Here is a 26,269-nt window from a genome sequence, read left to right as displayed (position 1 = left end):
TGTCCAATACATTCATATAGCTTCATATAGATTTGAATTGTTACTTGAAGCTTCTTTGACCCTTTTCTCTTTACTGTCAGTTCATTCTTAAAGCCCTGTGCCTCGACTGCTTATCTCCCCATTCGGCCGTGAACTCGCTGTCTTCAAATTGGCTCGGCGAACCATGGCGCTAAAAATAGTGCGGCGCGGCTGACATTGATAATCTGCGCTAATGACACGCTAACAGTAGCCCTCTCTCCGCACCAGAGTGGCAGCTATATCATGAGCTGCTGTCTGGGGCCGAGAGCTTTCACCCTACTGTGCCATCTCCAATTTGACTCCAGAATGAGAATTTCCAGGCCTATAATACCACACGCCATCATGAGTTTCTGAAATTCAAGATGGGGGAAAGTAATGAGTATTCATGAAGACATATTTGATAAGGTTTTCTCTCTTTTCCTTTCTTACCCCCAGGCTTTTGTCAGCGCCAAGCATTCGGAGGACAAGGTCATTGTGTTTGACAGGGCCCATGTGGTGTTCGTCTTCAACTTCCACCCCAGTAAGAGCTTCCAGGACTACAGAGTGGCCGTGGAAGTTCCAGGGAAGTATCCTTTTTCAGGCCCGGCGAGGCTGCTTTTGGCTCAGTGTCTGGGCAATGAAAGTTTGCAGTTGTTCTACATTGCACTCAGAATAAGAATAATTGTTTTGGGAGGTTTGGGAGGAAGACATATTTTCACCGTGTCGTCTCCCCTTTTGATCACATTAGTTTGCATGCCTTAAGGGTTATTTTCAAACTCACACTGTAGACCATACGCTTGCCTAGTTCTTAATACTACCATATTACTATTCGCACAGCCACTCCCCTGTTGCCATATTTAGTCATTTACGAGTATGTTCAGTATCTAGAACTATAGTTCAAACCTTTCCAGTAAATGCATTGCATGATTTACATATTTTGAATTGCCTTAACTAGGGGTGTCAAAATTATTTTGCGAATTTCGATGCTCGGGCTGGGTCCCAGGCCATACATAACATAAAAAAAAAATTTGATATGAAAAATAAATAGCTTTTATAGAGCCTAGTAATAGTTCTATGTGGACAGTGTTTCACAAATCTGCAGCAGGTGAAACACTGTCAGCAGCAGGAACAGGAACATTGATTGTGATATGATTTCTGATATGAAATGATTATCACATGTTGGCTGTTGCTGCTCAAACTTGATATGAGCTCACTATTTTCATAGTTTAAGCTTCTCTGTGTGACAAATACGTCATGCAGTGAATCAAATGAGCTCCTTGTGTCTGTGTTCAGTCACATTAGTGTGGACACAGAGCTCACAGCAGCTTCACTCTGTCATGTTCAGACTTTATAACACTCTGACCTGTTTTTACCTGTGGCTCCTGATGCTTCACAGAGCATCATCACAGAAGTTTATTTTCTTGTTGTTAGGTCAACATTAGCAACGCTTTTACCACAGCTCTAACGGCCACAAAACCCTCTCCTTTATTTCTTTTCCCGCTCAGAGCTCTGCTCAAGTCAAATCTGTGCAAACATGGGCAAACTACGGCGCACGGGCCATATACGGCCCGTTTGTCTTTATAATCTGGCCTGCCAAACATGCCAAGTAAAATAAAATATTGTTTTGCCCTTAGGCTTTATTAGACAGGAGATGAAGGGGGGATGAGAGAGAAGGGAGTACATGATGCAGTAAATGTCGAAGTTGGGATTCGAACTCACGACACTGCGGCCGGCCATTCATTTTACCTTTTGCCTGTAATGCCCACATTTCCCCAAGAGATAGCACACTTTGACCCTTTTTGGAGCCCTCTTTTTCTCTGTTAAGCTTTTCCCAACTAGCCTTTCTGTAAAAACATGCCAATGTCACGGATGGATGGATCACCAAATTTAACAGGAAAAAACATTGGGCCGCTGAAAAGAATCCAGGACAAAGTGAAAGAGGAAAACCCTGAGCAGGATGGTATTTTCCTTCACTGTATCATCAGGAATCACTGTGTAAGTCTATATTGCGGCTTAACCATGTCGAGAATCCCGTTGTAAAACTTGTGAACTTTATACGTGCAATGGGACTGCAGCATCGTCACACCTTCCATCTATTCCTGGCCCCGCCTATAGGTCAAATTTTTTAACCCATTGTGGCCCGCGAGTCATGAAGTTTGCCCACCCCTGCACTAGAATAATCGTTTGTTGCAGCCCTAGTTTTTTCAGACACAACAGTTTGAAATGTTTGATAGTCCAAAGGCTAGAACACTTAGAGGGGAGCTCCTCCTAGTATTGTTTCAATCCTCGTGTCAGAAGTATCTTTTCAGTGTATCTGATACTGCCTCTGCCCCTCCCTGTGTGTGTGAAGACAGATTACATTTTGATGAGTCCTAAGTCTTAATTCCTGCAGTGATCATTCACACTGGCACAAATGAGCTCTGACTAAAAGGTCATTGTGTATTAACACCTCATTATCAGCGCACTCCTCCCTGGCACATGTGCACACTCTTTAGCATTCACCAAATGAAAGGCCTGTGGGACAGTATCGACTGTGGGACAGTACCGACTGTTAGGAAGCACTCATGTTGTGCAGATAAAAAATGTGCCATAGAAGATGTGGATGTTGTTTAAAGGGTGTTCTGCGATCAGAGAAAATAATAGCAGGGCCCATTGGTTCAGAAAGCACTCTCTTTAGTGGTATTGGCTGTCTTGTCTTCCCACGGCCGGCTCACACAATTTTAATGAGTCCCACTGTTGTGACTATGGCGGTGTTATTATATTAACAGGGACGTCCAGAGGGACGCAGCAGACTTGCAGTTATGCTCTCAGAGCTTTACAAAACTGGTACATTATGTGATTTATTATTTTCTATTTTTATAGAGAATATATTAGAATGGGCCTCACTCAACTTGAAACATCTCCACTTCTCCAGCTAAATGGCAACTTTCCACCTGATTTCTCACTGAAGCATTCTGCCAACAAGTCCTACTTGAATAAAAATATATATAGTACATTTTTTAATAAGAGTATTGTGTTGCACAGCTTTAACATTTGGAGTTAAACCTAGCAAGTCTTGAACAAAATCCAACATTTAAGATGACACCTGTTTCCAATACCATTCAAATGTCCTAAACCAGTGCTCCCACTGGAGCAGTGTCGTCACGATCCCAAAAAGTCAAATTGATTTTAATACTAAGGAAAATGGTTAATGACATGTATGATTTTGATACTGTAACGGTACATATAGTAAAAAAAGGTTTCTAATAAAACTAAATAATAGTTTTCTCTAAATCACCTGACTAAAATGATCCGCTATATGAATTAACTATTTTTCTGATTTGGATTTTGTGATTGATTCAGGTCGAATCTGATTATAAATCCTGTCTAGATTTTTTAAACTTTATTTTATTTTTATTTTTTCCTACCTCTATATACAGTAGAAGTAGAAGTAAAGCTGTTGTCTGGAGGAATGGACTGACTGTAGACTGAGCACTGATTTGACAATACCAATTTCAAAGCTGAAGCCAACATTAGGGACGTAATGAGGCAAGAAAGTCCAGGAGGAACGCCTATAAAACAGGGGTGGGCAATTATTTTCCTCCGAGGGCCATATTCGAATCCAGGCAAGTAGCCGAGGGCCGGCCCGCGATCATCGGTGTGAAAAAAAAAAAAATATATATATATATATATATATATATATATTTATATATATATTTATATATATTTATTTATTTATTTTTAATATTACTTGGCATGTTTGGCGGGCCGGATTATAAAGACAAACGGCTGGTTTGCCACCCCTGCTATAAAGGCTCATTCAAATGTTGTGAATTTAATGCTGGATTTGACCAAAAATATATGGTGTTTAGCTTTCTTTTTATGTTTTACATGCTCAAGAGCTTGATAGTTCTTTTTCTTTTTTTTATAAGATGATGGACAATAAGTAATAAATGAAGTGACAGTCTTCATCTTAAGAGGTTTTGATATGATTATAGAGGAAAGGAAACTATCTTAGCCCTGCGACAAGTTGGCCACTGTCCAGGGTGTACCCCGCCTAAGGCCCGAAGTCACTGGGATAGGCTCCAGTCACCCGCGACCCCGAAAGGGAACAAGCGGTAGAAAATGGATGGATGGATGGAAACTATCTTATTCATTTTAATTATTTTTTTATTTTTTTGACAACCCTATTCAGGAGCCAAGGCACCCCTTAAAAAGAGATTTGAATCTCAGTGGAACTTAAAAATAAAGATATTCAACCAGTTAGCCTCTTTATCCATATCTACCTGTCTGAATCTTGAGCCAGCGCAGTGAGACTCCTGTAACGCTTCACTGTGGTGTGAGGATCTGGTTAAAGACGCACTGGTGGCCTGGGGTCTTAATTGCTCTTCTCTCCGTCAGCAGCTGCAGTGGAGGTCCTCGGCTGAGGCTCTCCTCTTAATAGCGCTACTTCCGTGCATCGCCATCACTGTTTTTGAGGGTTTATTTTCATTTAGACGGATCCACATCTCTTCCTCGCGGTGGTTCTTTTGATGTCTGCGCGCCGAGGCCTCAGACACCGGGTGGGTTGAGAGGGAAATGCAAATAAATACGAGGGCAAAGCCGAAGCTGTCATCACAGAGCAGCGCCGTAAACACATAAAGCAGGAGGAGAGAAGGTAAATGCGCCTGTGCGTATACCGGGAGATGCAGATCCTCCGATGGGAACGTGTGCACTGGATCCAATTAGGGGAGAAGACAGATGAAAGTGCCACTCAAGAGCCAGAGGAGGTAAACAAGACACGCTCAAAGAGTCCAAAAGTGCTTTTTCATTACAGCGGGCTGACATACACTTAGGCTGCACCTGTGTGGGGGTCACGCACTGCCCCTGGACTCAGATACCACCAGCGTAATGGGCTCCATAACTGGCCACACCGAGCGCTCCGGCAAAACAGTGTCATTTCAATTAGAGTTTAGCGAACGTTGGAGGGGAAAGCGGCCGGAGCGTGTCGGAGAGCAAAAATATTTCTCTGTGGCTTATAAAGGAATCTGGAGATTGACCTCCCTGTCTGCGGGGAGGACGCCGATTGGATTTTTGTTCTGAATGCAGACTAAACTTACTAATCATAGTTTATACAGTAAGCCAGTACAGTTTTATTCTCATGTCACAGTTTTCAGTTTTCCTCATCTTTACGCATTGGTTCATTGATCATGTTTGTTTTCCCACATACGTTTTGAAGTATGAATTTTATTTAAAAAAAATTATATGACATTGTTTGGTGCGTTATGATACGTAATAATTTATCAACAAAGTTTTAAAATATAGGTTGGTTAAATGTTGAAAGGCTGGTATTTCCGCCCAAAGACAGCAGGGGGCGGCGATGGGCACTTCAAACGCCATCACGGGGACTTACAAACGTTTAAAAAGGTACAAAATGTTTTGTATTTATGTTACTACAGGTTTTTGTTGCTCAAAGTACATGCCATGTTCTGCCTGTGAACTGGGCCACGGTTACTTTTTAGAAAACTATATAAAGCAGGAAATTTGCTCTAATTATTTAGCTTGTGATTTAGCTACCTAAGGCTAATGTGCTGAACAGTGTTTTTTATCATAGTTGTATTTTAAGGCAAAGTATGTTACTTTTTAGTCAAACAAATGACTAAGGCATTGAGGCCGAAGGCAGCATTGCAACTGTTTGGTACCCCGTCGCCCCTGGCAAGTACAGTGAACTAGCCCATGCCGAAGGCATGGATCATGCATACTTACTCCTGCTATGACAGAAATAGTCAACAATGAGTGAATGGGCATAGCCCATTCACTCATTGTTGACAACAGCAGCGCGAAGCGCTGCATTCCTCCAAAAACCCTCCTGGCATCGTCCCGTACGCGAGAATCCATGCCGCAGGCATGGGCCATGCTTGTATCTGCTCAAATCAATGGAAGTCTATGGGGAGTGGGCGGGGCATCCCGACGGAATAGGGAGTGATGAGCGCTTAAGCGCTCCTAATGATGATTTTGTCCCGTGCATACTAATTAGTAGTAGGAAAATGGAACATTACCGTTGTAAACGGGCGAAGCCCGTGCAAAAGTGCGCACTAAACGAGCACTTTACATAAAGCACTCATTTGCCCTAAGTAGCTCACGAATACGTTCCCCATCTCTTGCATGTTCCGTGCATATAAGCATGTAATGCAAAAATTGAACATTATAACTGTATAGAGGGCCAAAAACACAAAGTGGGCGGAGCCCACTCAAAATTAACGAAAGTACCCGTCAGTGACCAGGGACCCACACCATGAGGTAGGAAACCGCGAGCGCGTTCCGAAAATGTATAGTTTGATATTTGAAAAATGGGAAACATTGTTTTCGCATCGGAATATTATTCTTTCTTCTTCTTTCTTTCTTTCTTCTCGGGACCAACCCCCCTATTTTTCACCCAGTGAACATTGACGAAAAGTCACAAAAATTTGCACACCTCTAAAAATCGTGCCTCTATTTCCCTTTTCTAAAATGAAAAAAATTGGCACGTCAGCGCCCCCAAATGTACCAAAAATGCATTGAGAGATAGGAAATGACCCAAAAAAAATCTGATCGTAGAATCATGAAATTTGGCGCAGAGGTAGATGGTGACAAGAGAAGTAAAAAATATTATTACAGCAACGCCGTCCACCCAACCAAATGTCGGCCATATTGGTTCAAAAATGGCTAAGCAGGAGTTTTTCCAAACGTCGTACTTTTACAAACTCCTCCCAGGGCGTTGGCTCTAAAAAGCTGAAATTTGGTGAAAATGCTACTGAGGAGTGGGACATCAAAAGTTATTCAAATTACATTGACCCTGTCACGGTCTCTGTGCGGCGAAGCCGCAAACTTTAGCTAGAATTTCAGAAATCTCCCAAATTTAACATTTCTGCCGTTTGCGCAGATAAAGTCCGAATTGCGTCAAATTAGAATCAGTTGTTAAACTCTTTGCCCTAAACCTATCCATCCATCCATCTTCTGCCGCTTTATCCGGGGCCGGGTCGCGGGGGCAGCAGTCTGAGCAGGGACTCCCAGACTTCCTTCTCCCCAGACACTTCCTCTAACTCCTCCGGGGGGATCCCGAGGCGTTCCCAGGCCAGCCGAGAGACATAGTCTCTCCAGCGTGTCCTGGGTCTTCCCCGGGGCCTCTTCCCGGTGGGACATGCCTGAAACACCTCCCGAGGGAGGCGCCCAGGAGGCATCCGAAACAGATGCCCGAGCCACCTCAGCTGGCTCCTCTCGACGTGGAGGAGCAGCGGCTCTACTCCGAGCTCCCCCCGTGTGGCCGAGCTCCTCACCTTATCTCTAAGGGAGCGCCCAGCCACACGACGGAGGAAACTCATTTCGACCGCTTGTATCCGCGATCTTGTTCTTTCGGTCACTACCCAAAGCTCATGACCATAGGTGAGGGTAGGAACGTAGACCGACCGGTAAATAGAGAGCTTTGCCTTTCGGCTCAGCTCCCTCTTTACCACAACGGTCCGATGCAGCGACTGCATCACTGCAGCCGCTGCACCGATCCGCCTGTCGATCTCACGCTCCATCCTTCCCTCACTCGTGAACAAGACCCCGAGATACTTGAACTCCTCCACTTGGGGCAAGGACACCCCACCCACCTGAAGAGGGCAAGCCACCTTTTTCCGGTCGAGAACCATGGCCTCGGATTTGGAGGTGCTGATTCTCATCCCAGCCGCTTCACACTCGGCTGCCCTAAACCTACTTGAAGTGAAATAAATTCATTTGGCGCCACAGCGCCCCCTACAGATTTTATATGGAGGTTAAATGTTTAGTTTTCCGAAATTATATGAAATTTGACACACAACTCAATTTTGGCATCCCCATCAAAAAAGTCAATGAGACCCATGTCATAATTGTTATGGCGTTGCCGTAACGATGACCGAAACCTTTCATGTTATTCCAATGGGGAAATCGCCAGAACATGTTTACACTTTAGACTTTCACAAACTCCTCCCAGGGCGTTAGACATATTAACCTGAAATTTGGTGAGACTCATCTTCAGGACCATCAAAAGTTATCCACATTTTCATTCAAAGAGTCACGGTGTCTGTGCGGCAAAGCCGCACATTTTGCCAAGAATTCAAAATAAAATAGCTTTTTGATGGTAAAACAAAGGGGAGAAGATGTGACAGCGTCACAGATTCAGCAGTAGGCGTAATAAAAGGACAATTGGGGCGCGTTAGCGCCCCCTCCTCTTGCGGCGTGGCGGCGGTGTGGCGGCGGCGTGGCGAGGGCCGATCATTGCCGCTTGCGGCTATATTTTCTATTACTTTCTATTTCCATGGAATACAGGTGACTTTCCACATCCAGAAAGTTGCATACTGTGCTGTGACGTTCTGAAGTTCTGTTTCCACTTCTCATGTATTATCTATTTCATTATTAGAGTTTTTAACGTTTGCAGTGGCTCCAAAGTCAGCACTGAAGTCACCTTAAGCTTTAGCAATAGGCAAGGCAAGTTTATTTGTAGAGCACATTTCATACACAAGGCAATTCAAAGTGCTTCACACAGCAGGAAAAATGCATTAAAATCACAAAGAAATTACAGAAACAGAAATACAATAAAATTAACTAAATTAAAAATTATCAATCCAACTGATTTTCTAAACTAAGAAAATCACAAACAAAAGAGAAGAGTGCAAAGAAAAAATCCTTTCAGTCATATGCGCAGCTAAACAAAACTGTTTTTAGCTTAGATTTGAACATTGTCAGAGTAGAAGCCTGTCTCACATCTTCAGGAAGACTGTTCCAGGTTTTAGCTGCATAAAACTGAAACGCAGATTCCCCATGTTTTGTCCTGACTCTGGGCACCAGCAGGAGGCCGGTCCCTGAGGTCCTCAGGGACCGGCCTGCATTTTAGATAAGATAAGATATTCCTTTATTGTCCACACATGGGGCAATTTCGGTGTTACAACGCAATAGATACAGGGGAAAGGACAGATAACTTATGGGAGAACTCTTATAAACAAAACAAAAAAACTCTTATTAACAAAACTCCTCTCATATCTTAATAGGGAATGGAGGAATAAAATAAAAAGATAAAGATTAAAATAAAATAAATAATAAAGTAAAAATGGCTAGCCATAAGACTAAATAATACTAATACTAATGGTAAGTAAACACTCTTATTTACATCAGTTATATGCACATGAATATGGCCTTAATTGCTTGTGAGTACGACAGTAATTGCACGTGAATATGACGGTATTGCACATGGTTAAGTCAGTATTGCACATTTAGCTACAATATCGATCTTTCTCCCTTCAGCCAAGAGGACAATGAGCTGCAGAGCCCTCTCTTCCTTTCATTAATTAACATTTTACAAACATTGCAAACACAAACACATCAATGTATTTTGCAAATGTGTTTCCCCTATTTGTTTTTATAGTTTTTACCTTAGTTCCATACTCGGGCTATTTACAAGAAATGAAAAATCCCTTTAGAGTCCTTGCCGGTGTATGTTAAATTCTGTTCTTTGTAGACGTGTAGACGAGTTAAAAGCCATGCCTAACATCCTCTCACGATATAGCCATCATCCTGCTGCGGCGGCTTCATCCCCACCGCTCGGCCTCTTCATACAGTCTTTCTGACAAGCGCCTCTCTCCCGTCTTATCACGCTACTTTCTCCCCCATTGTCTCTTATTTTCTCTCCTCTCCGAACACCCGAAAGTACCTCTCCGCCAACCATTAAAACGCAGTCAGTGTCAGCTTTTCCAACCATCAATTGTTTTTCTTTTTTCTTCTGGTGGACACATTTTTCAGGCTGGTTATTATGGGGCTGCTTGGACTATTTGAAATCCCAGTTGGCGCCTCCTCATGAAAGCCCGCACCTGTCAGACTAGATTGGCCCTTGATTCACTCGGCACCCTCAGGCGTTCTCCGATTGTGTCAGGTCATCAGTCTCCTCTCAACCTCTCGTGTCGCTCTTACTTAAACGCACTCCAGAACGATTCGAGCGCTGGCGACAATAACTTTTGACAACGTAGACTGAGAGACAGGCGGAGTTTGTAAGCAATAAGTCTGCTATTATCTGGAATTAGGCAGATAAAACAAGATGGATAATGCGCCGGAGTTGTAATATGATGTACTCCGGAGAGACGTGTGCATCCATCAAACGAGGTGAACTCTATATGAACTGTTTTCAAGTGAGAGGAACTCGGGAGATGTTAGCGATTTTACCTTAAGCTTTGGGAAATTGTAAATCCTCTTATTTTTATTAATAACGGTGGGCAATATTGACAAAAATTAATATCTTAATATTTTGTCCTTCTTTCTTCTTCTTTACCCTTATTTGGATTTACAACATAGCGTTTTTGTTTTTATCAGCTAGTTTTGTTCTTTTTTAAAAAAATTTACTATATCCGATACTCTCGTACACATTTTCTAAACAACATTCATGATAAATGGTTCGATATATTGCCCACGTCTCATTGCTATGCATTTTTCTGTAATATCTTCTCCATATTGTTGCACAGTGCAGACTTTTACTGGTCGGTGGAACCAGGAGAGCAGTTTGGTTAACTTGGCACGAGCAGTTTGTTTGGTTAGCACAAGCTGGATACAACAGTTGGCAAATATATTTCTTCCAAGCCAAATGATCTGCCAGTCGACTCAAGTGGACTTGGCTTATTCTGCTCCATCACTTGACATGAGATGAAAATGTAAAATATTTAAGGTGAGACTGTAACTTTCTGCAGGTGGAAAGTCATCTGCATAATTCCATGGAAACACAAAGTTAAAACCATCCTTCATAACATACTTCATAGGGATGGATACGTTTTATTCCATACTGTGGAATATTATCGCCAAAGAACAATATTTCCATGGAAACAAGCAGGAAGAGGTTAGTCCTCTAGAGCGAGTGTCTCAGGTTTGTGGAGCTGCAAGTCCACTCACAGTAAAGACACTATATATTATTTAGTACAATAAAACATCATGCGTTTTCTAGCTAAAATATTAAACAATAGCACTTAAAAGTTACCGTAAATAAAATATATATATACAAATAGAAATCAAATATTCTTGGTCTTTTATGCGTCTTTGGCAACATTCAAATGTCAAAAATAAGTGTCCCCTCTTTGTGTCCCTCACATGCCTCCCACTCTCCAGCAGCTGATGGACAAACAGCAGTGGCACCGGCGCTCACAGCTGCCAGATTGTTTTCAGGTCATCACACAGACTAACCATCAGTCTCCATAGGCTTTTTCCTGCTCATTGGACACAATTGATTGCATTTCTTAAATAACCCCCTTCTACCCCCCACCGCTCCATCCTAGCATTTTATTCACAAAGGCCGTATCGATTACAATAGTTTACAGCTGAAGGGAAAATCTGTTAGCGGCTAACAAAGCGGTAATGGCTCAAAAGGCCGGCAACTGCCAATTTGAGCGGCCTCAGCTTCCTTCAAAAGTTTGCCAGGTTTAGATTACTGTAACTAAGGCACATTTGCTGGATTTGGGAGCGTGGCAGATGGGGAGGGCGTCAGACATGTCTGAGGTTTGGAGAAGGGGGATTTTGATTGACAATTGCGGATGCCAAATTTTGTCATCATTTTTTTATTACTATTGTAAACCAGACAAGCTTTTCAGGATGTTTTGGTTTTCATCCAGTTGAATTATGTTTTTCTATTGAAAAAAGCTTCTATTACAAATAATTGTCTTGTCGAAAAAACAAAACATGAATTAAATTACTTTTTTTTTGGTAAAGCCCAAAGCAGCAGTTGCCACGCAGGGCTTTACACATAGTTGGTTTTACCAGCGTGTTAGTCCTGGTTGGGTACAAACTCTGGGGTGGTTCTTGTAGTACGTACTGCTGTTGTGTCCTCAGGGGAGACGTCACCCATCTTAAGTTTGGCAGCCTCGCTCCCATCAGTCTACCTCAGGGCAGCTGTGGCTGCAATAGTTGCTTACTAACACCCAGTATGGAATCAATTCATCAAATTAAAAATGATATGAGAAAATTGTATAGTGACTTGTCTTCTAGCATCTGGAAAGAACGTAGAAGAGAATGAGGGTAAGAGACCAAGCAGTCTGTGTCAGACACATTTGTATTGAGAAAACATCCGTTCTTGTCATTAATGAGGCAGCTAAACAAAGACGGAGCACTTCATGTTATATGAGCAACAGGACTAACCTATCCCAGGACAGCATGACTTCTAGCTCTGTAAACTAGTACCTTCAGATTGAAAATGACTTCTGAATGGCAGTCAAAAAGTCTCGATATAAAAGCATTGTCCAGGTGACCACCTTTTCTACCTTGCCGAGTTTACCCTTTTATGTTGTTTGTAAAGTTTTGGCTCTCGGGGATACGGATCATCAGTTCTGTAATCATCCCACACAAAGGCTGCCTCTCCACTGCAGGCCGTTTGAGGATCAGAGTTCCACTCCATGGGGAGATAAGCTGATTATCCGTCGAGCCAATTATGATGTTTGCCACGATATCTCTCAGAAAGACTGCGCATCAGTAAATAATGCGCTTGTGTTCATAGACATTTGCATTACATGTCAACAAGCGCGACGGAGCTAGTCAGAGGAGCCAGGTTTTTACGACTTTATGACGCTTTAAAGAAGATTGCGTGATGTTTTTGTTTCCTGATATTATCCAAATCATGAGCGTCCACTTCACAAAGAGGATGGGTCCAAGCAGTTACTGGAGGAAACCTAAAATTAGCAATAAGAATTTACTTTCACTGCCTGGCCAAAAACATCAAAAGTTTAGTTTTAAATTAATACGCGCCTTCGAAATTAGTGTATGGTGGTTATGTTTCAGTGTTGTGCACATTAATTTGTATTTTTTAGACAGTTTTACAGAGTAATTCATATCTTCTGTGTTATTTCCGAATCATCGTTTTTAATATTTAGCTGGCTCTCAGACGCCTAATATTGCAGCATGTCGAACAATAACTCTGAGCACATCTGAAACGCCAAGATGCTAATTTTAGAGCAATCTCCCGCTGTCAGTCATTTGGATCACTTTCCAGATAAAATTCATTATTTCTGCACTGAATGCGGTAAATTAGAGGGGCGCACTTGGATGGCTGCATCACTTTTGTGTTTATGCAAATGTTCAGCCGTATTTTCTCATCTCTGTCACTTCTCAGCTCTCTTAAGGCTGATAGATGGAGGAGGATTTGCGCGAGGCTAAAGCTGCTGAGCACGGGCTAAAACCTGCTAGCACCCCAAAGCAGTCGTGATGAAAAACTCCACTCCTGGGCGCCTTATGCTCCAGGATCTCCTAATCTACTTTCCCACTGCCAGAGCGCCTTAACCTGCCTCTCCTCCAGATACAAAATCAAGCTGGATTCTGATATGGTGATGTACGGAGGGCATGGACGACTGGACCACAACACAGAGTTCTACACCGACCCGGAGCCTTTTAACGGACGTAACCATTCCATTAAGGTAAATGTGTGCACGCAGTAATACACTTCAGACAGGCAGCTCACTAGAGGATTTTTAAATTGTCTGTAGTTTTAAGACGTAATGCGAAGTCTGCAGATCTCAGACATAAGGACATTTTGCAGTTATTATATTTCCTCCCACTCGCATGAATGACACAGACACTACACACTTACCATTTTCCAAAAAAACAATACAAAAGGAACAAGTTTAAGAATGGCAGCTTTGATTGGCTGTTTCAAAGATGATTGCAAGTGAAAATTGTTAAAAAATCAAATAAATAAAACATCCTACACCTTTATGATTGGAGTGTTTGGTATTGCAAGCTCATTGTCACAGCCCCATGTTGTGGCCGTGTGCAATTGTTTGGTGCGGCCTGGTGGCGTTCTCCACCTTTTTAAAGATCATTTATAGAATCTTTAAAGCGGGGAGAGTGCTGATTGACAACTTATCAAATATATAAGTACAGATCACACACGCACTCATCCACACACCTCTGACTTCTGTCCACTTTTCCTGAATTGCCAACACTTTATGTTGAGTTTGTTTTTTTGTCGCGGTCCATGAGCAGCAACGGTCCACAAATGGTTATATTATAATCACACTGACACACAAATAATTGCTTGTACTTGTGGAGAGGAAAATTAGGTTTAAAACAGGCTAAAGATCCTCTAGTGTGAAGCCAGATTAACACGCCTGTCTACGGAATCTGTGGATTTCGGTTTATGATTGTGTTTGTAAATGGATGCATGGTGCCCATAGAAAAATGGCCCTATAAACAAAACCTTTCACCATTTTATACTCCACTCTTTCTCCCATACACAGTTCTAAAACCTAATGTTACATAACAGGTTACACCTCAGCTTTTCCATACCTTGACAGTTGTGGCTGAACTCTGCTGCCTTCTCAGAAGTGTCATGTGATGTAACTGTACTGTCTGCTCAGCTGATTTAAACATATTTTGGCTGTGCCACTGTTTTCCTACTTGGAGCAGTAGGATGATGGTTCCATTTGCTGTCTAGCTTCTTCAGAAATGTATCCCACCACAAGAAGAGAACCCTCTCGTGGACTGGGATCATGCCAAGGCCATAGACACAGACGGCAACAAGTACAATTGTTGGATCAGGGAGGCCGTAGACATCCGGAAACATGCCCATTAGACTGTAAATCGGGACGAGGGGGCATACCAACTGTCTCATACCTGGGATTCAGTACTGAAGTCGGAGATGGCACAGTCATCCCACTGCTCCAAGTAGAAGACCAAAATCAGTTTAAACCAGCTGCAGTACTTCTTTCCTGTCTTTCTTTCCTGCGTTTGCCATCTCTTCTACCTTTCCAGTCTTGACTCCACACATTACTATAATAAATCACCTAATAGATCTATTTCCCGAAAGAGGCACCTTTTTAAAGCTCATAAAATGAGTTTAACCATGTTTTCACCAAAGTGTACACTTCGTCCTGGGTATAAGCCACCATCACCTCTCTACGGAACTCAAAACCGCAATTACCATGTTTTTGTGATTTATTTATTACTTTTTTATGGATCCAGATCCAAGTATGTACCCCGCCTAAGGCCCGAAGTCACTGGGATAGGCTCCAGTCCCCCGCGACCCCGAAAGAGAACAAGCGGTAGAAAATGGATGGATGGATTCAGAAAGCTTTCCTATTTGGCTGAATTTAAACAAGTCGAGGCAAGATATTCATTTCCAAGGCAGCTCCCGAAACGTTTGGGGTGTTTTTGCGTACTTCAACATTTTGCTCGCATGCTGCTCAAGCTGGCAATTATCCTACAGTCATAGATTTAGTCACGTTTCTTCACATTTCTGCAGCAAACACTGTGCATAATTCATAAGACTTGTGTTTTATGTGGTTGTTGCTGGCAGTGTGTCGAGCAGAGGTGAAACATCTGGGGGAGAAAACACAACCGCTGGGCTCACGTTATAAACGCAGCTCAAGGCTAATAGCATCAAATAAGTAGGTCCTTGGAAAAGAGAGTCATAGTGCATTTTAAACACTGCTGCGGGTTCTTTGCAAACTTTTCAAATTCACACAGTCTTGTTTGAAATGAACTAAAGGAGAAAAGTACATGCCTTAGTTGTTTCAAGGTCAGTTATTTTGTCTTTGGCTTTTGTCTGCTATATAATATGACACAGATGATTGTCATGATGATTTGTATATTTTAAATCGTAACCTTGTGCTAAAACAACTTGGTGAAAGAAACAAATCCACTGACTTCCAGAAGAAAACTACATCGCAGAGTTCCAACTGCTATGTCACCATAAACATCACACTAAAGTGCAACGCTTCCTGAATCCTATGTTGGTCACGGATTAAGAACCAAAGTATTGTAGAAGGAAGCAAGTAAAAGGCAGTAGACGGGTATCGAGGGCTTTTCCGACTGCGTCTTGATGCATGAATCACTTTAAATACATCTTCAAGTGGGAGAATGAGAAGGGTAAATAGTAATGACATTATTAAAAGCTCTTAAAAGTTGGCATAATATGTCTCCTTAAAGTCATAATAAAAGTCACAGTGGTTCAAATACATGTTTTCGAATCAAAAAGAAAAATATATTGCCTATAATGGGAATAATTGTATTTTTTGGGGATTGTCAGTGCTTTTACAGTTGAATAGTCCGTCTTTCTGTGTCTCTGTGTTTGTCCTGTGCTGAAGCTAAACTCTGGTCACAAGCCCTGGTTTAGACTTGGTTTAGTTCTGGTTTAGTTTATATTCAGCCCTGGTTTATATCTGTGTTCGTTTGGGTTTAATCTTCACTCAAAGTTGGTAGAAACCTTCCGGAACTATTCAAAGCTGTGCCGTGTCATTAAAAAGAAATGTCAGCCCTAGGTCAGTCTGGCCTTCATAAATCTGAACAGTGTAACACATGAAAAAGTCTGGCGGTAATGCGACAGGACTACGATAAAACACCAAAGAAGAAGAAGAAGAAGAGCTAGTCTCCGGTCTGGAGAGACGGGAGATGGCGGAGGAGAGTGGATCGGTGGTGGAAGACGTTCTGGACGGCGTGGAGGAGCAGCCTTTTCTGGCTGCACGTGCCCGGAAACGTAAAAAGTCCCTTAGCTCGTCCGAGGGTTCTGGGAATGAGCAGCAGGATGAGACTGAAGCTATTGATATCCGGGGTGAGAGCAGAGACTGTAAGGTGATCATAAAGCTTGCACAGGATAGTGCATCCTTTAAGGAGTGGAATTCAGTGGCATTGTCAAAGAGCCTAACTGTAGCTGTGGGAGTGATCAAGAGTGCGAGTGTCCTTAGAGATGGCTCGCTGCTGGTCGTGTGCAAGGACGCGGCTCAGCAACGGAAGGCGATTGGAACTAAACGTCTGGGTGGAAAGGACATTCTTGTGTCTGATGCTGAAAGAAACACGGTCAGAGGAGTTATCGTAGGTGTCCCTACGGCGACGTCTGTGGATGAAGTTAAGGAAAATTTGACTGGAGCTACGGTGGTGGACGCTAGGCGGTTGAAGGTGACCCGGTCTGGGGTAAGATGTGACAGCTTGTCGGTAATGGTAACACTTGAAGGGAGGTGCCTGCCTAGTAAGGTGTTCATTGGGTTCATGTGCCATGACGTTAGGCCATATGTTCCACCGCCCCTGCGTTGCTTTAAGTGCCAGCGCTTTGGGCATATTGCAGCGGTCTGTAGAGGGAGGCAAAGATGTGGTAAATGTGCAGGAGATCACGAGTATGGGAAGTGTGACGTGGGAGCAAAACTGAAGTGCTGTAACTGTGGGGAAGAACATAGCTCTGCCTACGGGGATGCAGGTTTAGCAAAAGAGCTGCTGAGGTGCATAAAATAAAGGTCTCTCAAGGTATATCCTATGCAGATGCAGTCAAGAAAGTTTCAAGTAACGAGTTTAGAGTAAATACAGAGAGAGGAGCCAGCGCTGCTCCAAGCCAGGGCGAAATGAGAAAGGCCAGCGTGGCTCCCAAGAAGTGTGAAGGTTTCAAGAGTGGAGGTCCCAAGTGTGCAGGTTCCAGAATTAATGAGAATACCCTGGTTGTGGATAGAGAGGATTTTGTACTCTTTATGGTGGATGTTGTAAACTGTGCTGCTCAGACTCAAAGCAGAACTGAAAGGATCAGGATCATTGCTAAAGCTGCAGGGAGATTCCTTGGAACAAAGGAGCTTGATTGGGCAGATATAGAAAACAGGCTAAAGGCGCTAAATGGGAGTCGGAGTGATGGGGGTCTGCTTTTGGGGAGTCAGAGTGATCAGAGTGACGAGATGGGGGTGCGGGTGGTCTCCTGTCCTCGTCCAGTCTCGTAGACGCACGGCTACCAAGCAGCGACATCAGTGGAAATATTAAAGCCTATAGAATGAAGCCTAAAGAATAAAGCTGTACGGTGGAAGCGCCGAACGTCAAAGAAGGAGAGGAAGATGAAGAAGAGTCTCCCTGGAATAAAGCCGGTTGGTCTCTGAAACAACAACAACTATTCTAGTCACAAAGACATATCATGACCTCATGGGCTTTGTAACACCAAAGCAATGGAAGGAGTACTTTTACGGACTACGACAGTCTGAGGACTACGAAAAGTCTGAGGAATAAAGTCTGGCGGTAATGCAACAATTGGATGCCAACCGCCATAAAACAACAACAACAACAACATCTTAAGTCATCTCTTTGACATCTTACCAAATAGTCAGACAATTTCAACATTATTAATCATTCTCATTCTCCTCAGACCTGGGCAGTATTTCTTTACGTTTTTTTTATAACCACTAGACTTTTCCATTTTTATTCCTTTCACCTCAGCTCAACTCTGAACTGCGCTGTTAGCATTAATGACGACTCCCTCGCTTCCAACTGCTCTTGGCAAAACCACACGGCCTATTAAGTGAATCAAATCAGCATTATTTAAGATTCGGAGGATTGTGAGTAAAAGTGCCTTCCTCTCCCATGCCGAGAACGATCTCCGACGTATTAGCCGAGGTTTCATCATTTAGCGACTCCAATTCCAAATTCTCTTAAATCTTCTGGTGCCGTTATTAATTCAAACTCCGCAGACACGTCTCTAGTGGCGAAAATTTGAAGTTTAGCTAACAAGTCATCTGCTCATAACCGCGCCATTGGGATTAATAGGAATTGGCAAGCAAAGTGTACATAGCGTATACTTTTAATATAGACGCCCACATATAAACTCGACGGGGAGCTGGCTTTAAATAAATAATGGCCTCCTCCCTGTACTAACTCCTACATGGGTTTAGTGAGAATAATCAGACCTGAGTCTCCGTGGGGGCTGCAGAAGGTGCCCACGCCGTCCATGCATTATTTAAAATCGTAGCTTTAAAGTCAATGCAAAACTTTTAATGGCTTTGTCATGTGTAAAGCTGCCCAGCTGTAGCACAATGCTAAACCTCTCTTCTGCTACATATGGGGGAATGTGATGGACTCAGATGGAGTTCATTTTGTTCGTTTCCTTTTTGTTTAAGGCCTTGATTTTCAAAGTGTGTGTAGAGGAACTGCCTTGAAAGAATATGCAAATTCTATTATAAAACAATCACCACTGGCAAATGTAAGTGTCTCCTAACACATTCTCTATATCACAACTGTCTCACAAACTTCAGGCACGTGTTTAACTGTGCAGAGGGCAACTTCATCCCCTTTAAATTCCAACGCCAAATAAAAAAAGGAGACAAGAGAAAAACGCAGGTCATGCTATCAGTCCAGTTTTAAGCATATCTTAACTTCACAAACGATGCCAGCGTGAATGAAGCGAGTGGAACATCGTGGACAAGAGAAAAGAGTTGTTCCTCACCTGGAGATGCTCAGAACTCAGGTCGCTCCTGCATGACCCATCCTGCTGTACTCCTAAACGCTCCTGTGCTGGACCCTTTGAGTGTTAGAGTCAGAGTACTCCATCTGATGTTCACATTCACAAGACATGACTGCCAGCTGGGCCGGGCGGGTTAGACTCAGTTTGGATCCCAAAATGTATTTATTTTGGGATTTGATTTTATCATTTATTTAGGGCAATTGGGTTGGATTTTGTGGGGGGGAGTCAGAAAAAAAGCTGACCAGCGCATTACAACTCACTCTCGTGGATTATATTTGCTATATTTAATACCAATTTTTGATAATGGTCATATTTTAGTGGGTGGTGTGTTTCGGAATATTTTCAACAAAAGGTTTGCTGTGAAAATGTTGCAAGCATCTTTGTAACTCATCCCGAGCTCTTACAAAGCCATGTTTGGAATGAGCGGACAACGCTGCTCTTTTGTACGGTTGTACTGAGACGGGGCTGTGGATGCTTAAAAATCATTGCTATGAAATCATTTTTCTGCAGACAGGTGACAAGAGGTAGAAACAAGGACGAAATATGAAGAATACATTTTTCTTATCAACCAATATTTTGTCTGTTATGAATGCATTCATCATTGTTGCTGTGCTCATTGTTCAATATCATTAATCTCTTTCATTCATAGTGTTTTTCCAGACAAAATGAAGGTGGCAAAAATAATGCTGCTTTTTAAATCTGGGGATAAGCACAGTATTACAAACCAGGCCTATATCCTGCTTTCAAAGGTTCTATAGAAATTAGTTGTTGAAAACTTTGACAATTTTATTTATTTTTAACAACATTCTCTATTACCGGTACATGATAATCACTTTGGTTTTCAAATTAATCATTCAACAGAAAAAACTGAAGATATTACTACAGAATTGGATAGCAAAAACCAACAGTTGGAGTCTTTATTGACCTAAAAAAGGCTTTTGACACTATTGAGCATAGTATTTTATTTTAAAAATGACAAACCTGTGGAATCAGAGGTGTGTAAAAATGGATAGTCTGTCCCACAAGGCTGTGTGTTGGGCCCTTAGTTTGTTTATTTTATACATTACATTGAAAGATTGAATTGTTTTACAAACCAAAACACTGTCTGTTGCCATGAGGTTTGCAAAGTGTTTTTGTTGTCAACAGTGGGAATAGTAGAAGGAAATTTGATTTGAAGTTGCCTTTTGCATGAACTACACTTAAACAAATGTGTATTTAATTTGCTGGTGTGAAGCAGTGGAACTCTTTGGACAATTAACTTAAGACATTTTCAAATATTATTCAAGTATAAATTTAAACAAAAAAATATGAAATTGTATTTAAAGTAATGTTAAAAAATATATATACAGTGTTAGCCATCCATTGTCTTTTCCATTCTTTTTAAGTTAATTACAAGTCGCCATCTATGTTTATGGCTATTAATTGTGTAAAGAAGAGGGAAGGTTAAATAAGACTTAAATAAGGTCTTCATCCTACTCCTGTTCTTAATGTGGAATATATTGCCGTATTTTCCGTATTATAAATCGCTCCGGAGTATAAGTCGCACCAGCCAAAAAATGCATAATAGAGAAGAAAAAAACATGAATAAGTCGCACTGGAGTATAAGTCGCATTTTTGGAGGAAATTTATTTGATGGAATCCAAGACCAAGAACAGACATTTCATCTTGAAATGCAATTAATTAATAATAAAATAATAACAGATTAAAGAACAGGTGAATAGGTGTACATATGCTAACGCTAACACCTTCAGCTACATGACGTATGCTAACGCTAACACCTTCAGCTACATGACGTATGCTAACGCTAACACCTTCAGCTACATGACGTATGCTAACGCTAACACTACATGAGGCACAGACAGAACTGTGGTAAGTGTCTGATATGTTAACGTAACATATGAACAGTTATTCAGATAACTATAGCATAAAGAACATGCTAACAAGTTTAGCAAAGCATCAGTTTTACCCCAAATCACTAAATCCATTGAATTCTTCTTCCTCTGTGTCACTTCTAAACAGCAGAGCCTGGTCTGTTCTTCAACACCAGACAATAGGCAAAAGCACAGGCATCGACACAGTTCAGTTACAGTTGTGCTGCAGAGAAAGCTGCGTTCAGACCTCATGCATTGTCCTTGAAGACTGTGGTTTGGTCCTGTTCTAGTCCAGGTTTAGTTCCAGGATTAGTCTCGGTTTAGTTCCAATTTTGATGCAGTGTTTGCGACAGTGTGAACGCAGCCACAACTTTGTTTTGAGTCGTTTTGACCAATTGTACTTGTACATACATTACTGCACTTGTCACTCTGCACACTTAATCACAACCTCTGTGTCACTTTTAAACAACTCTGCAAACTCCACAGGTAGAGGAAGTGCCAGTTCTTCTGTGTGCCTAGAGCGTCGCTTTAGAGTCCTCTTGTGGTTGTGAAATACTGTTAACGAATAATATCACAAACAAGTCGCTCCGGAGTATAAGTCGCACCCCCCAAAAATATGTAAAAAAGTGTGACTTAAAATCCGTAAAATACAATACTTGTTTTACATTCTCATATAAAAGAACAAATAAAATCCTCATTATGAATTACAGATGTAGTCTCAGTTTTACAGTGTGACAGTTAAAACACTGTGCTGTTTATTTTTAAGCTCCTACCACATTAACTCCTCATGGACTGTCAGCTGGAGGCGCTCAGCTCCTGCAAAAGCCAGCACCCCTCGCCGCGAACATTTACCCATTCATTACGAGGGATTATTGAAAAAGCGCAGGCTAAACGTCTCCACGCGCGGATATATTTTTAAGTTAACCTCTTCTGCTGTTTGTCACAGCGTCGTTGTGTTGAGCCTGGCGGTGTCACAGCTCCGTCTCCGCAGATACCCCCACAAATAATTAGAAACCTTTGATAAACTTTGCACGCTTCAAACTAGGTGTCTCCTCTGACAGTTTGCACAAAACCGAAGCGACGCAGAGTGCAGGAGAGAAGGGAATAAAAGCGCCTGAGTGGCAAATGATCAAAAGATGCGTGTTTCCATGGCAAATATAACGGCGCCTTCTCAAGTCGGAGTGGAGGGCGTAGTGAGACAGAGGGAGGATATAGAGCAATGTACTTAAATGGGTACAGGGCTCAGGGGCAGGGGGGGGGGGGGGGGGGGCATAGAGAGGCCTGGAGGGTGTACTGCGAGAAAGCTTAAGAGTGGCTATTAATAAATGAGTCTAGAAGGTCTTGAGTACCTTAATTCATGGGTACGAGCAACTATGCAGTCGTCTTGCTGCGTTGTGAGTTTTACCAACAACAACAGAATGGATTATTCCTCTGTAACATCACCAAAGAGCCCGTTTGTCACCAGTAATGGATTACTCTCACCAGGGGACTCCATGAAATCACTCCAGACTGTGCAACGTCTGATCCTAATATATAAAGCTACTGTATATATAACGGTGTCTTGATTGCTTTGAGGGCTCGTCAGCGGCTGTGGACGAGCTAGCTTGATGTAAATGTCCAAAAATGTTAAATGTGGCAAGTGTTCGCTGCTTTTATGCGGTGTCAGCGACTTGTCTGCAGTAGATCATGAACAAAACCCAGAACCTCTGTCGTCTTGAAGTATTGCCCTTTTTTCTTTTCACTGGGATGCGTTATTTTTTATGTAGCATCATAACTGTCCAACAGCCAAGAAAGGCTACAACAGACTGAACCCCATGTTTACAGTTCCCTTCACAAAGTATTTAACTAATACTTTAAATCAATAGTAACCCAAAGTTTCTATCACGTTTTCCGGGAGTATTCTTTCATTCAGGTTCTCAGTCAAGATGTTCCCTGGGTATAGTTTAGTTTTGTCGCATTTTCTTTGGTGTTCTAGAGTTAGCTAAGGGGATTACCACCGTTAACCGATAATCTAGTTTGATTTTTACGTTTATTTGTCAAAATAATTGTAGTTTCTATGCCCCACACAACTCGCACATTAAACAACCTTGACATTACACAGAAGAAAATGCACATCAATAATTTCAAGGTTTTGCCATCATAATAAACCACACAAATTACACAAAGAAGATACTTTTATAACTTTAATTTCATTGATGATTTAGTAAAAATTGATTATCATGTTGCCCAATAATATTGTTTTCCCCCAATTATATGCACGGTTTGCAGCCGAGTGTGAAGCGGCTGGGATGAGAATCAGCACCTCCAAATCCGAGGCCATGGTTCTCGACCGGAAAAAGGTGGCTTGCCCTCTCCAGGTGGGTGGGGAGTCCTTGCCCCAAGTGGAGGAGTTCAAGTATCTCGGGGTCTTGTTCACGAGTGAGGGAAGGATGGAGCGTGAGATCAACAGGCGGATCGGTGCAGCGGCTGCAGTGATGCAGTCGCTGCATCGGACCGTTGTGGTGAAGAGGGAGCTGAGCCGAAAGGCAAAGCTCTCTATTTACCGGTCGGTCTACGTTCCTACCCTCACCTATGGTCATGAGCTTTGGGTAGTGACCGAAAGAACAAGATCGCGGATACAAGTGGTCGAAATGAGTTTCCTCCGCCGTGTGGATGGGCGCTCCCTTAGAGATAGGGTGAGGAGCTCGGCCACACGGGGGGAGCTCGGAGTAGAGCCGCTGCTCCTCCACGTCGAGAGGAGCCAGCTGAGGTGGCTCGGGCATCTGTTCCGGATGCCTCCTGGGCGCCTCCCTCGGGAGGTGTTTCAGGCATGTCCCACCGGGAAGAGGCCCCGGGGAAGACCCAGGACACGCTGGAGAGACTATGTCTCTCGGCTGGCCTGGGAACGCCTCGGGATCCCCCCGGAGGAGTTAGAGGAAGTGTCTGGGGAGAAGGAAGTCTGGGAGTCCCTGCTCAGACTGCTGCCCCCGCGACCCGGCCCCGGATAAAGCGGCAGAAGATGGATGGATCTAGTGCCCTTTGTAGGGTAACATACTAGTACAAGTACTGTAAGGTTATGAATGTCCACCCACTTGTGAAGGGGGCGGGGCATTCAGGTTTGATATTGATTAAAGAATTGTTCAAGAATTCAAACATGACACACTGCCTAAATGTGGGTAAGTTTGAATCGTATTTTTAAGAGAAGAATGGGGCACCAGCCGGATAATCGGCAATTTAAATCAAATCAAATCAATTTATTTTTGTAAGGCCCAAAATCACAACAACAGTTGCCTCTGAGGGCCACAGGGAGAAATGAATCAACAATGTCTGTGGTGGCGATGAAGTCAGACAGTGTCTGTGGTGGCGAGGGAGTCAGACAGTGTCTGTGGTGGCGAGGGACGATGTCCCAGGGTCCTCTGTCCTTAGACTCTCCTTCTCGGCCAGGAAAAACTACAAAAAAAAACCTCTTTGGGAAAAAAGCGTAGAAACCTGGAGGAGTTCCAGTGAAGGAGAGATCCGACTCTCACAGACGGACAGACGGACACGAGGAGACTGGAGCTGGACCCACTCTTCAGGCAGAAGAGGGACCGTCTGAGTCGAGCTGGACCCACTCTTCAGGCAGAAGAGGGACCGTCGGAGGCGAGCTGGACCCACTCTTCAAGCAGATGAGGGACCGTCGGAGGCGAGCTGGACCCACTCTTCAGGCAGATGAGGGACCGTCGGAGGCGAGCTGGACCCACTCTTCAGGCAGATGAGGGACCGTCGGAGGCGAGCTGGACCCACTCCATTTAACAACTCTAAAATCAGATATCTAGATTAATTAATTAATTAGAAATTAATTTGCTCGTTGATCTAAAGGTTTGTGAACTTAACCGTGACATTGACCCCTTTTCTGGAAATGAAGGAACACTTAACCAAATGTGGGTTATGAAGATTTAATGACCAAATAATTAAACAGATAAATATGAATTAGGAATATGCAAATGAGTCGATAACAGATGGAAAACACTAGACATGATGGTTCTAGATCTATCTAGGTGTGTGTTAGAGTTAAGTCTAAGATGAAATTCAGCCTGTGAAGTGCATTCATACGAACGGAACCAGAAGCTGTGATCCTGAGGAGACGGGCCTGCTTGGGGTCCAAGGGCCTGCTTGGGGTCCAAGGGCCTGCGTGGAGTCCAAGGGCCTGCGTGGGGTCCAAGGGCCTGCTCTGGAGCTCGGCTCTGACGTTGTCTGGCCAAAGAAGGACCGGATCGGTTCTGCGATCTGCGTTCTCCTTGGCTCTGAGGCGTTCCAAATGAAAAGGCCGTCGTGCTGCTCCACAGATGTGGCTGGTAAAAGGCTGTGGACTTGAAAAGTTGCAAAAGGTCCTTGCTTGATTTTGCGTGATGCAGCATCAATCACGTTTTTAAAAACGGGCACAGGTTTCTTAGTTCCGGGAGGGAACATTAGCTTCTCTTGGAAAAGTCTTTGTCCCGTAGCGTAGCATCGCTCACGCTAACTAGCCCCGAGGCCTGCTCCCAAGGCCTCATGGACCTTGCTGGTGGGACCCTGGATGGAGGGTCGAGCTTCGAAAGAAACTCGGATGGAACTCGCTCTGGAGCTCGGATGGTACTGGTCTGTAACTCTCTGCTCTTTCCTTTTGTCTTTCCCCGCGGGGGTTTTGGCGCCGTGGCTTCAGCCAATCAGCATGCACACTGGGGTCAGAGCTGATAAGGAGACGAGATCTGGCTTTAGGCCACAAGAGTTACACAAAAGGTAAAATTGTCCACAAAACAAGTTATGAAACAGTTAAAATGACATGTTAAACACAATGACACAATATGTACATGTAAAGTCATCTGGTGGACACATTTTTGCAATCTGATGATTGTCTGTTAAAACCACTAAAACCGCATAGTCTTTCAGCGTTTTAGCGTTTGTCTTGGAGACATCGTTACTCTCTGTAATCCAAAAGGAGTCATTTGATGAAGAGTTATTTTCAAAGTTCAGAGCGTCTCTGTTGTCGCTATCACGTCTTCTTTCTTCTGAGGGCAGTAAAACTCCACACGGGCAGTAGATAACACCTAGCCCGCATTCCTGTCACCATGGCAACAGGGGGAGGACATCTGCATATCCTACACCTTTGTACATAACAGACTGGTGTCAATCCAATTATTTTGTATTATTGTTTTGGTTATAATGCAGATTTTAAAAATACATTTTTATTTTATTTGAGATGTGACTTGATGACTTGAGCTGCTTA

At 43.0% G+C, this 26,269-nt stretch overlaps 1 protein-coding gene across 1 annotated transcript in view; it reads left to right on the top strand.

Moving 5' to 3' along the window:
• The window catches only part of gbe1b (glucan (1,4-alpha-), branching enzyme 1b), a 202,699-nt gene that overhangs the window by 162,417 nt on the left and 14,013 nt on the right, over positions 1-26,269 (top strand). Inside the window, exons 14-15 of the mRNA XM_072460189.1 lie at positions 454-584; positions 13,271-13,388. Of these exons, the coding sequence (XP_072316290.1) occupies positions 454-584; positions 13,271-13,388 (249 nt within the window). The remainder of the gene's footprint in view (positions 1-453; positions 585-13,270; positions 13,389-26,269) is intronic.

The sequence above is a fragment of the Eucyclogobius newberryi genome, unplaced genomic scaffold, assembly GCF_026437365.1.
Source record: "Eucyclogobius newberryi isolate DKJ021-1_F unplaced genomic scaffold, fEucNew1.0.hap1 SCAF_10, whole genome shotgun sequence".
In the NCBI taxonomy this organism is placed as follows: domain Eukaryota; kingdom Metazoa; phylum Chordata; class Actinopteri; order Gobiiformes; family Gobiidae; genus Eucyclogobius; species Eucyclogobius newberryi.
Note: the sequence above shows the minus strand (reverse complement) of the source record. Positions and strands in the feature narration are given on the sequence as shown.